This window comes from Lycium ferocissimum, unplaced genomic scaffold, assembly GCF_029784015.1.
Source record: "Lycium ferocissimum isolate CSIRO_LF1 unplaced genomic scaffold, AGI_CSIRO_Lferr_CH_V1 ctg8670, whole genome shotgun sequence".
Taxonomy (NCBI): Eukaryota; Viridiplantae; Streptophyta; class Magnoliopsida; order Solanales; family Solanaceae; genus Lycium; species Lycium ferocissimum.
In genome coordinates this window covers 1021-14257 of record NW_026727374.1, presented here as the reverse complement: position 1 = coordinate 14257, position 13237 = coordinate 1021, and the positions used below count along the sequence as shown (strand labels likewise).

The following is a 13237-nucleotide window of genomic DNA, read 5'->3' as shown; positions in this document are numbered from 1 at the left end:
AGATTTTTGGAGTCTAAGTTTTTTCAGTCTTGGAAGTTCTAAAAAAGAAGTAGTAAAATCTGAAAGCTTTTTTTTTCTTGAAGCAAGTTTTAGCCAAAATATCTCTCTTCTGATTTCCTTTCATTTCTCATTTGAGTTTCGAATGTAGGGAATCAAAGTTGAAATCGATTCAAACACTCTTGGACCCATTTCGTTGCTCAAAATAAGGTAAAATCACTTCCCATTTCTCTTCGACTTTTTTTTTTTTTTTACTGATTTTAGTCAAAAAATGTTATTCGTCGTCTTTCTTATTTTTGTTGTTTTATACGGTTGAAATTCCGACTGAAATATGTGTTATTTACTAGTTTGGTTGAAATCACGACTGAAAAATGTGATTTGAGTTGCTGCTATGATATCTTTATTATGCGATGTTGGTTTGGCTGATTTTTGGCTTTGGTACTTGTTTTATCCAAAGTCCACCTTAACGGTATGGGGTAAGGCCTAGACCCCTACCTGTATATTCCATAAAGAGTTAAGATATGGAGAAGGATATAAAACTTTGCCTCCAATACAACAATTGAAATAGTATTAGCCATAGAGCAAAATGCAAGACCAAGCCTAGAGAGATTGACAGATGACTCCTCCTTTACAAAATGGTTACTAGACATAGTCCAAAGGAAGCAAAACATCCTAAACATATTAGTTTCTACCCTGATCAAAAGAAAAGTTCTTTTTCTGAGCTCTAAACCTGAAGCTAGTAACTATTTTGATGTCATTCTTCATACAGTTTTCAATTCTCTGAGGGAGATTTAAATTCTGTGTGAAGAAAGAATTTTGTCTTGTGCTATCTCCCATGTTGGCCAAGTAGTCAGCTAACATAAAGTGTCCAATTAAAAAACGATATTTTTCTATTTTTTTTAAAACTTTACGTTTTTTATTTTTTTTATTTCGCTCCTCCAAGAGAGTGAACACTCTCTCTATGCTGTCACAACACCCAAGGGTGTGTTTATTCCATTTTTAAAATGTTCAAGAGGGGTAATAGGACCCACAAAGATTAGGTGTGTAGTTGAAAATTCAAGTTGGAGGGGTGCGGGAGGGGGGTTGTACTTATGCCTTTTCCCAACTCTAAAACCGAATCTCCTATATATATTAGTTTTTAGTCATACTATAATTATATGATAATGAAAAGACCATTTTTCTTGCTCTTGAGTGGCTAAGCTATTGAATTTTAAAATCCACAAATAAATTAATACTACATTTTTTAAGGTCCTTCCTAGAAGCAAAGACCTTTTGCCAGATTTTATTCTGTTTTTTAACCAAACTTCATATATGGTCAATCTACAAATTAGGAACAAATACGTAATAAATAAGAAGATCATAGCATTTACAGTATATATCTTTAATTATTGTTTCTACTTTCTTGGTCCACCTCAAAACACATCATACAATAGTTGGAAAGAATCAAATTGTTTTTTCCTAAAATAGAAAACCCTAAAGCATCAATCTACACGCCATCAACATCTTCTTATCGGCTGTACTAGCTATTTTGTCAACAACATTACTTTTAAAAAGTTCTTCCTTGTTCTGATCAAATAGTTAATATCTATATCAACTGTGCCTACTCCATGTCATTATTACCTTTCAATATAACATTATATACAACCATCTCTATTGAAACCTTCCTCCTCTTGATACATGTGATATAGCCATTCAAAAACAACGTGACTAGCAGATCATATTGTGCTCAATCAAATAATGGACACTGACTACCATTTGGATTGTCTCCTCAGGTCAATGGAAATACAACCCTGTTCTAAACTTCATCATGCTGAAAAAATCGAGGAAACTCTTGAATGGGAGAAATATGTGGAAGAATTACAAGAGATTATAGGGTACAAATTCAAGAACCCTAGTTTGTTACATCAAGCTTTTACACATCCTTCGTTCAAAGAGAAGTGTGAATCATACGAAAGGCTTGAATACATGGGCGACTCGGTGCTAAATTTGTTGATAGCAAAAGAACATTATTTTTTACACCCTGATTTGCCTCCGGGGAACTTGACGAAGCTGCGAGCGGCCAACGTTGATACAGAAAAACTTGCTAGGGTTGCCATCAAATATGACTTCCATAAGTACTTACGGCACAAGAAACCTCTACTTAAGGGACAAGTAAGTGACAAGAATATTTAATGGTTGTTTTATTTGTTTACTTTGTTTTATTTTGGTGTGTTGCTCTTTAATATTCGTTTCAAAATTTTGAAAAAGCCAAAACAGAAATTAGGAATAAGTCGAAAATTAAGGCTGGGCAGGTGCGTAGTTGACCTATTACTTAGTGATGAAAATATTTGATTTTTAAGAAATTCCCTCTACCATATTTTTAATTGTAAAAAATGTTGTTAAATGCATTATGTTTGCGTGACGGATCAAAAGGTAACTTTTATTTACTTTTCTGGGTGGAGAGGCTGTTGAAAATTGAACACTCCGTATTAGTTATAGCTTTTGTTTGTCAGGTAACAGTTCTATCAATGAGTTACTAAGGTGGCATAAATTTTGAAAATTGATTTGAGGTTGATGATAGACTTTGTGATTGACGTCCGGTTTCTACAAAATCTTGATATTTTGGGACATAATCCTGTAAACATTTTTAGAGTTTCTTTTGGCATTGGTTTCCAAGAAGTCCATAGACTAATAGTCTGTCTAGTAGTGCTTTTGAGAAGCCCAAAATGTTATTTTAAAGAGTGTGATGTTTGACCAAGTTTTTAAGAAAAATAAGTGTTAGAAACTAGTCCCTGAGTCCACTTTTATTTGTCACGTTTCGCTTCTTGAGAGTCAATTTGACTAATTTTTTTGGACCTAAATTAAACTAGCTTATTTCAATATTTTAAAACTAAAATACATGTTCGGAAACTATACGAAAAATACTATAAGTTCCAATTCTTCTCATATTAATATGAAGACAAAATACATTTTAAAATGTTGGTCAAAGTTTATACAGTTTGACTCTCGAGAAGCGAAACGTTAAAAGTTTTGGTTAAGCATGGGGTTTCATAATAGATTAAACCCCCGCCTACAACGGGGATTTGTCTTTGGGCTTTGCCTATTGGGTTATCTCTCCCCGTGTGGTTTGCGAGAAGAATCGCATAATATTCCGTTAAAATGTCATAAAAAAATTAAAAAAAAATTGAACGGAGGGAGTAGTAAAAGAAGTTGTTTTCAAAGGATGAAAAGTAGTTTTTTTCTTAGAAACACTTTTGGTATCTTTGTCAATCACAAATTGCTGTCCTACTATTAATAAAAGCGTTTGTCCTATTGATTAGCCAAACACAAATTGGTATTCTCCAAAATGTACTTTTTTCAAAAACACTTCTGATAAACAATACTTTCAAAATGAGTATATTTTGAAATATTGGCCAAACAAGTTATGAAAATGATGGTAATCTTTTATATTCTAGTTATTGATCAGGTCCACATATATGAAAGAACTGATAGGAAAAAACTAGGTAGCTGCAAGGGAAAAAAACTCTTGCATATTTTTTCACTAACAGCTGGTGCCTGGTTGGGTTAAACTTTAATGACCTCAGATGTGTTTAATCCCAGTGGTGCATGTATTAGTAATCCACTTAACGCTGTTTTGAACTGCTAGAGTAAAGTTTGTTTATCAAAAATCAAAAAACTTTCTCTCTCCGTACATTATAGCTGTTGAGTCACAACGGTAGCAAATTAAAGAAGCGAGTTAACTACACGCGCCTCCTCATGTCCACTCCGGTGGTCGAAATTCCGGCGCGTATCACTCAGCCTAAAGACCCTACAACAGCGGCAACCACCTCTATGGTGGCAGATCTTACAAAGAACAACTATAAGGGAGCAATTGTAGGCCGCCCTCCTCCAATTATCCCTACCGCTAGCAACACTGTAGTGGCAAGGCAAACTTCACACAACGGCACTCCGGCGGTGATCTTTGATGCAGAGGATTATTATGGAGTAATGTCAGAAGGATGCAAATGGACGTTAGTGGGAAAATACACCTTCGGTAGACCTCAAATCGACGTTATAAGGGCAAAATTTCGTGAGCAGATTCCACTCAATGGTACTGTCAATATAGGTGTGTATGATTATCGTCATGTTTTCCTTGACTTCGATAATGAAGCAGACCTAAATGATGTTTACTTTAGAAGATTTATTTCTACTAATGCTTTGATGAGAATGTTTAAGTGGTCTCTTCTCTTCTTTAGCCCCAATTTGGGTTTTACTTCCCAACTAAAGTACCACTTGTACAATTGGAATTATCTTAGACAAATATTGGTACAAGTAGGAACCCCTTTGAAAGAAGACATTGCTACTACTTTAAGAACACGGCCAAATCTAGCAAAAGTAAGAGTTGAAGTAGACTTGGAAAAGAATCTGCCAAATACTATTTTTATTGGTTTAGAAGGAAAAGGGGTTGGTTTGAAAGGGTATTATCAAAAGCTTGAATATGAAGGAGTCCCGGCTTTTTGCAGAACCTGTAGATTACATGATCACACCAAATGCAAAGTAGTGGCTAGGAAAAAAGCCATAGTACATGAAGGAAAGATGGTTGCTACAGAAGTAGTGCAGCAAAATCAAAATAAGGAAAGGGAACAAGGAGTACAGCAGGAAAAGGATGGGGAAGAACGAGAACAAAGCAACAAAGCGGAACACGTTTTTAACAATGGAAACAACATTTCCAAGCACTTCTAAGGTGATAAAGGGTAATGTCGATAAAGATGGATTTACTCAAGTCACTAGGAAGAAGAACAAGAAGATTAGTACAAGACAGAATAACACTTGGAATGCCAAAGCTAATAACAAGGGAGATGGACAACATAAAGAGCAAAATAATGGAAATGTTCATACAAAGAAAGGACCAGATTTGCAGGGCAATAATAAACAATCACAGGCTTACGAACAAGGCAAGAATACCAAACAGGTTGAGTCACAAAAAGACCAACAAAATAGACCACAAGATCGAGTCCAAGGAAAGCAGGATAATAATGCACAGATACAACAACATAATGCACCACGGGAGCAGTGATGAATATTCGATTCAAGTGATTCAAGAGAATCGGCGGTTAAATAAAGAGAATGCGAACGACATGGCAAGAGTGCGGGTGCTAAAAAGTCGGAAAAAAGAAGCCAAAAAAGAAGAAAAAGAAAGTACCCGTACTTTCCCAAAGAATATGCTTTGGGTTAAACAAAAACCAAAGCAAGTAACTACTAGAGAGGTACTGGATAAACTTGATAATCCTAAGTCACCAGAATTTTGTTGGGACAATGTGGAGGCCAACCAGAAAGACAAGAATAATATAATCATTGGTAGTCAGGGTAGCAGTTCTAAGGGAGTTAAACCTGATCATATGTCTCCTAAAATGAAAAGGTGGTATTGGACTTGGGTAGACTTGAATTCATACCACCTATAATCCAAAACAGACATGGCCCGGATATTGAAAATAACTCTGAACATGACTATTGTTATGACACTAGTGAAGATCAAATAGAAAGTGTATCATATTTCCCGAACAATATGCCACGGAAAGAAGAAAACGAGCAAATCATTGATAGCTTAATGGAAGTTTTTTTCCCCGTTCCCTAAAGACATAAAGGACCCCATTACACAGAATCGTCAAGTAGTTCGGAAGCAAGGTCTTTCTCAGAGGTAACGAACATAGAAAAGGTAAAAAGGTAAGAAAGGAAAGCAATATAACTTTCCTTGAAGATAAAGAACAAATAAAATGTGGTTCCTCCCTCTAAAATTTCTTTATGATTAAGTTCATAATATGGAATATTAGGGGGATCACCTCCCAAGGGGCTCTTGAAAGACTAACTCAGTTAGTCAGACTGTATAGAATTAATTTTGTTGCTTTACAGGAACCTTTCCTAAAGAGTAACGAAATTGATAAGTTTAGGAGAAGGCTTGGATTTGACCATGCCATCTCAAATTCTCATAGTAAAGTTTGGATTTTTTGGAATTCTAACATTGTTTGTTCTGTGATTTCTAAAAGTAGGCAACAAATTACTTTAAAAGCTAACTTTTTCACTCGTCATGCTAGATCCAAAGCAAACAAAAGAAGATACCTTTGGCAGAAACTAAGAGATTTAAATTCCATCATTGATGGTCCATGGATCATCGGTGGGGATTTTAATTCCATTATGGAAGCCGAAGAGAAAAAAGGGGGTGTTCCTTTTAGATTACGTAACTGTCTAGATTTTATTAACTGTATGGATGATTGTGGTATGACCGACTCTGGTTTTGTAGGAAATGTCCACACTTGGTGTAATGGGAGAGGAGGAGCTAACAGAATTCATATGAGGCTGGACAGGCTTATGCAGAATGAGGAATGGGCCAGTAAATTTCCAAACACTACGGTGGAACATCTTTCTAAGACTGGATCGGATCACAATTTACTCTTAAGTTATCATCGAGCGACCAAATATTTTAAGTTTCTCAATTTACGGACGGACCAGGAAGATTATCTTTCCTTGGTTAAAACAGTATGGGAAACTGAGATATATGGTAATACTATGTGGAGGTTACATCAAAAGCTTAAAATTCTTGCTAAGGAGTTAAGTAAATGGTCTAGAGAAGGGATCGGAGATGTGTTCAAGAGAGTCAAAGACACAAAAAGATGTAGCAGCTGCTGAAACTGCTTATTTAGCTTCAGACTCTGACAGTGATAGAGAGCACCTCAACAGATCCAAGGCTGAATACATTAGATGGTTGAAGATGGAAGACTCTATCCTCAGACAGAAAGCTAGACTGAAATGGGCTGAGGATGGAGACTCCAATACTAAGTACTTTCATAGTACTATCAGGGCCAGAGGGAGAAAAGCTCATATACACAAGATTAAAGATCAGCATGGTCAATGGGTAGAAGGAAATACTAACATCTCTGAGGCTGCTATTGAGTATTTTAGTCAGATGTTCACTGGAAATACAAGGGAGGAGAACCTGGATTTTGTTATACACTGTGATAACCTGATCAATGATGAGGATAACATTATGTTGACAAAGATTCCAACTACAGAGGAAATCAAAATGGCTATTGATTCTATGGATCCGATTGGGTACAATGGCCTTTTTTTCCAACATAGTTGGAACATTATCAAAGTTGAGGTAGTATCTTTTGTGCTTTCTTTCTTTCATGGAGCTGAACTCACTAAGTTTTACACTCATTCTTGTTTAACACTTATCCCCAAAGTTACTTCTCCTGATTGCTTTTCAAAATTAAGACCAATTAGTCTCAGCAATTTTTCAAACAAAATTTTGTCAAAAATCCTTGCTTTAAGAATCAGCAGCATTCTCCCTAAGATTATATCTGATAACCAGTCAGGTTTTGTTAAAGGTAGGCGGCCCTGCTAACACAGGAGATAATTCACGGAATCAGGTCCAAATCCAATAGTTGCAATGTTGTTTTCAAACTTGATATGTCTAAAGCATATGATAAACTTTCCTGGAATTTTTTGATCTATGTCCTTAGGAAGATGGGATTTGATGAGATGTTTATCAAATTGGTTTATAGATTGATTTCTAACAACTGGTACTCAGTGATCATCAATGGTACTAGATATGGTTTCTTTAAATCCTCTCGAGGATTAAAACAAGGTGACCCTTTATCCCCTGCTCTCTTTATTATTGCTGCTGAGACTCTCTCTAGAGCCTTGAATTATCTTTATCATAATGATAGATTTTCTGGTTTCTCAATGCATAAAAAGGGTCCTCAGATTAATCATCTTAGTTATGCCCTTCTCTCTAATTTGTATCAAAAGGCTTCGGACAAGAGATCAACATTGACAAAACTTTTTCTTACTCATTAAAACAGATGCTTTATAACTAAAAAATGGATAAACAATCCACTTTCCCCTTTAATTATCTAGGCTGCCCCATATACTGTGGTAGAAAAAGAATTTATTATTTCTCTAATATTTCCAAAAAGATTCTCAATAAGATTGCAGGATGGCAAGGCAGATTCCTATCACCTGGAGGTAAAGGCCGTTTAAACACGTTCTTCATCTCGGGGCTCTTCTTGTTTTTTGCTGCTATTATGCCTCCTGTTACTACTTTTATGAAATTGAAATGCAATTTGCTAATTTTTTTGGGGAGAAAAAAATGGTAAAAATGGATGGGAAAACATAAACTTTCCTCTTTTAAAGAGGGTGGACTTGGCTTCAAAAGTCCGGTTGGATATACGTCATACCTTTGCGGCTAAAAGATGGTGGAGGAGGAGCGAACCTTCTTTGAATTGTCCAAAGTCATATTAAAGATTCTGCAACAAAGATCTCTACACACGCCAAAATGGACGCCAACATTAATTGGAAGATCAATTCTGGTAATGTATTTTTCTGGTGGGATGATTGGACTATGCAAGGGTCCCTTTATCAGATGGTTAACCCAATCCCCAAACCTAGCAATGTAAAAGTGAAACAATTCATATATATTTTGAACTTAACAAGTATTCCAATAGGACAGGAAGGACAAAAAGATGAAGCTATTTGGAAGTTAAGCACTAATGGTCTTTTTACCTGTTCAACAGCCTTTGAGTTCCTTAGAAACAAAGGCATGGCTGCTCCCATTTATAACTATATCTGGATCAAGGAAATTCCTTTCAAGATTTCTTTCTTTATGTGGAAGCTTCTCATGAATAATCTTTCGCTTGATGCATCTCTGTCAAGATTTAACATTAACAAGGGTCCTAGTTGTTGTTGTTGCAGGGTAGCTTGTCTTGAAACAGGAGATCATGTATTTGCAGCTAGTGAATTGGCCAAGCAAACTTGGACCATGATCACCGAACAATCATTTGGCGAAAGGTGGAGGCAACAACCGAGAAACATTGTTCACAAATTTGTTGATAGTTTGTGGGAAATTTGGAAATTTTAGCGAGATGCACCGAAAAGTTTGAGAATAAAAAGATCACTACCTCTAATATTTGTTTTCAATCTCAAGGTGGCCTTCGGAAAAAAATTCAAATTTATAGACTACACCTGGAATTGGAGCAAAGTTTGTCCAAGGCGGTGATCACAAGCAAAATGATCAAATGGATCAAACCAAGAGGCAACGCTTGGAAGCTCAACACGGATGGAAGTTACATGAAGAATCATAACAAAGCGAGCCGGGGGTATTGTTAGAGAAGGAAATATGATTATGGCATTCTCATATCCTATTCAATTCTGCAATAACAACTATAGTGAAGCAAAGGCTGTTTTAATAGGCATTTCTTGGTGTGTCAACCATCACTTTGAAGCCTTAGAAGTGGAACTAGACTCCATGATAGTGGTCCAAATGATCAATGGCATCATCAGACCTCCTTGGAAGCTCCAAGACACAATTGAAGAAATTCAGACCAAAGCTCTACAGAGGAACATCACCTTCAAGCACTGTTATAGGGAAGCAAATGAAGTCGCGGACTCTCTAAAATCTTGCTCAAAATCGGTTCCAATAATTTTTTTGCAAGAATGTGACCTGCCAAAAGTTACTAGAGGTCCCCTGGGATGAATAAATTGGACTTCCCTTCTTTTCGGAGGAGAGTTAAGAAGAATGCTACTTGGCAATTTGATCCTCCTTGATAGTGTTATTACAGAAAATGCATTAACTTATCATAATGCATTCTCGAAGATGGATCATCAAATTTCATAGGATAGGTTTGCTCTTGTCCTAAAACCATTAAGGAGGTAGGTCTTATGTCCCCCTCTATTTAAGAAATTGAAGAACTATAAGAACTTTAAGAAAAAAAAAAAACTGCTAGAGTGAAAAACTTCCTGGATGACTCTTGTGAGAAACATAATGAACTTTGCCAACTGTAATTGCCTTTATGACACAATTATAAAGGGGAAAATAGTCAAAAATATCCTTCTACTTTATAAAAAGGGCTAAAAATATCTTTTATTACGAATTGGGGTAAAAAATATCCTTTCCGTTATTAAAGTTTTCAAATATGTCCTTCTCTTAACGGATATCCCCAAATCCCTCAAAATAACCAGATTTCATTTTTTAAAGCTGACCCAACTAAATAATAACCCATACAATCCCCTTATTCCCCCAATTTCTCTAACATATTCCACTTTTTCCCTTCTCTCTATTCAGCTTCCTTCTCTAGGAAACAAGTAGCAGGAAGAAAGTTGTTTTAGGATAAACCTTATGTGGGATCGGAGGGATTTATGAATTGTTCTTTACACGAGTTTATTGATGGCACTATTTTCCATTCTACTTATATATTTAACATCATACAACTGATTAAAACTGTCTATATTACAAGAACAGATAAAAATTCTATAGTATTATAAGTAACTACTGGTCACTAATGGATACTACACCAACAACTAACAACTAATTCTATTCTCCTTTTTAATCCAGTAGAGCAAGCATGCTACTGAACTCTTTATCAATTCTTTGATCTGATAGGAAAGGCTTTGTAGTAGAAGTTGCCAAGTTTAAAACTTCATTTGTTGTCTTAATTAGCACGCTGATTTACATACTAAAACAGAATAAGTTTCCTAGAAAAGGAAGCTGAATAGAGAGAAGGGAAGTGGAATACGTTTGAGAGAAATTGGGGGAACAAGGGGATCGTATGGGTTATTATTTAGTTGGGTTGGGTTTAAAAAAATGAAATCGTTATCTTGGGGTGGGATTTCTGTTAAGAGCGGGGTATATTTGAAAACTTTAATAATTGGATGGATATTTTTTACCCAAATTTGTAACGGAAGATATTTTTAACCCCTTTTCCAAAGTAGAGGGATATTTTTGACCCTTTTCCCATTATAAAATGATGTCCTCATCCATTACCCTAGCTTTTTACTAATATAACCTCTACGACTCACTAAATTAATATCACAACTGTCCCCTCTCATTCAACACATTCTCAATTCACTTCCTTCAATATACAACCAGGGGTGGATCGAGGCCAGTTCATTGATTCGGTTAATATTGTATATTAATTTAGGACTAATGTAGGAATTCATAAACTTAAAATCTTGATATAGTATCTATCACTTTTAAAAAAAAAAAAAAAAAAAAAAATTCCAAGCAACCAGGTACAAGTCCTGATTGATGGAGGATTTGGCATAAACTCCTACCCTACCTTATTTATTAATCAAAAGAATAACCTGCGACTTCATATTGCTAAATGATGTGTTGAATTCATTCATTTTTTAAAGTCAGAAGGCGTAAATTAGTGTCATGACTCATCTGTACCATTGAACTAACTACATTTTTTTATGAAGTAAATGTGAATATATTCGCTGCTGAAATTGTACATCAACTAGTGGTTAATATTATAAATAAATAAAAATAAAAAAAATAAAAACAAACTAGTGGTTGATATATATAGTTTTGATAACAAGCTTGTTGTTTCTTCAGGTTGAAGAATTCAAAGATGGAACTCTTGAGTACCCTTTGCATTCAGGTGGTCTTATTGATCCCCCAAAGGTGCTAGCTGATGTAGTTGAATCTCTCATTGGGGCCATTTATATTGACTCCAATTTCTCCATGGAAACGACTTGGCAGGTGCTTTATTGTTTTTTTTTAATTAAATTTCGCCCACAAGTGCTTTAGTGCTTCACTTTGCATGTTCACGTTTATTTGCAGATTAAGGGGTCGTTTGGTAGTTGGTGAAAGTTATGCAAGTATTAATAATACAAGTTAGTTATGAGGGAATCTTAGTATTATTTTATGCAGAATTCGGTTATTCCATCTTCTATCTTGCATAAAATATTACATATATTCCCTCATAACTTATACGTGTACTATATTAGTTATGCGGGTTCCTAAATTGCAAACCAATTACTATATTAGGTGTGTTGAATTTTATACATAGCAAAAGAATCCTACCTGACATGGTATTACTTATGCAGGATTTAATACATGAATAACTTAGCTCCTAACCAACTATCAAACGACCCCTAACTGTATGGCTAGGGGCAATATAGTTTGTGCGCTTTACTTTAAAGAAGTTGGTTGCCATTCGCTTCTCGCATTTGCTTTCAATTCACATGGACTTTTGTCGCCTTTGAAAACTATGATACACATACATATACACGAAGACGGTCACAAAAATATTAGTTCATTCGTCTCATTTTATGTGAAGATCTTATTGTTAGGGAAGTCAAATAGTTTTTTTTACTATAATTTTTTAAAATATTTTGAATCATTAGCTATGTTGACTTGTATTACTTTTTGGTGTAGTTTTCAAATATATTAAAAAAAATTAATTTTTTTTGAAGAATCTGTATATACCTGATTTCATTTCAAAAGTAAGTGTTTTTACTCTCATAAATTGAATTCCTTCACGTAAATTGAGACAGAAAAAATAGTGAATACTGTGACTACGTACACCACCTATTAACTTTAGATTTTAAATATGCTCATGTGTGTATAGAAGAAAACTTATTTTGACAAGTTATTACTTTGGACAGGTGGTAGAAGGTTTGTTGCAACCTCTGATCACTCCAGCAAATCTAGAGACTCATCCAGTAACGAGATTCTATGAAATCTGCCAAAAAAATGGATGGAATATTGAATTTATTGATACATGGAAAAAAACAGGAGAAGTTGAAGTTTTTGTTGATGGTAAATTTGCCGGGAAGGGAAAATTTAGTAGCAAGAAATTAGTTGCCATAAATAGGGCAGCACATAATGCACATTGCGAAATTGTCAAAAACTCGATCGGGGAAACCACTTCTGATAATTGTGCTTGTAATGAAGCTCAAAACTAACTGTTAGTTCTGCTAAATTGTATCTATCTCGTCTCATTTAGAAAATGTGTGGTATCACTTAGTAAAATACATTGCAAGATTATGGAATTTTGAAACATATATATTAAAAGTTATGTTTGAACTATAATGTGGTGATGTAAACTTCGTAAGCTCTGAATGTTGGATAGATACACATGTTTCCAGTCAATGGCCTAATGGCCTGATTCTATTCTCTTTCAGTTTCCAATCCTATTTGGAATTAAATTTTTATTTTTATTTTAGAGTTGGTTTTGGCTTTAAGAGAAAGCACCGCTCATTATAAATACTTTTATTAGAGCAACTTTGAGAATTGTTATATGCTCATTGTTATTAGTCTTTGAAAGACTTTTGCACACAAGAATGGTTTTTGAGAGACCATACACCATGAAGAAGAAAAAAGGGTTCTTTTGCTACAGTTTTTCTCTCCGACCAGCCACTTTCAAATCACGTTTGTTGATTCGTTCACTATTGAATCAGGCTGAAATTTTGATTGAGTGCTCCTAACATCTTGGTCTAT

General features: G+C 35.1%; 1 protein-coding gene across 1 annotated transcript; it reads left to right on the top strand.

Annotated features, from left to right (window-relative positions):
- The first annotated feature begins 1559 nt into the window (after window positions 1-1559).
- LOC132045942 (ribonuclease 3-like protein 3) lies at window positions 1560-12829 on the top strand. The gene is made up of 3 exons (XM_059436510.1): window positions 1560-2148; window positions 11348-11494; window positions 12403-12829. Exons 1-3 carry the CDS (start codon window positions 1735-1737, stop codon window positions 12700-12702), a joined length of 861 nt encoding a protein of 286 aa, XP_059292493.1. The 5' UTR covers window positions 1560-1734; the 3' UTR covers window positions 12703-12829.
- The last annotated feature ends 408 nt before the right edge of the window (window positions 12830-13237 follow it).

Coding starts and splice junctions, on each gene's coding strand:
- LOC132045942 (XM_059436510.1), top strand. CDS start 1,735: ATGGACACTGACTACCATTTGGATTGTCTCCTCAGGTCAATGGAAATA. Junction 2,149..11,347: donor AACCTCTACTTAAGGGACAA/GTAAGTGACAAG, acceptor TTGTTTCTTCAG/GTTGAAGAATTCAAAGATGG. Junction 11,495..12,402: donor CCATGGAAACGACTTGGCAG/GTGCTTTATTGT, acceptor TACTTTGGACAG/GTGGTAGAAGGTTTGTTGCA.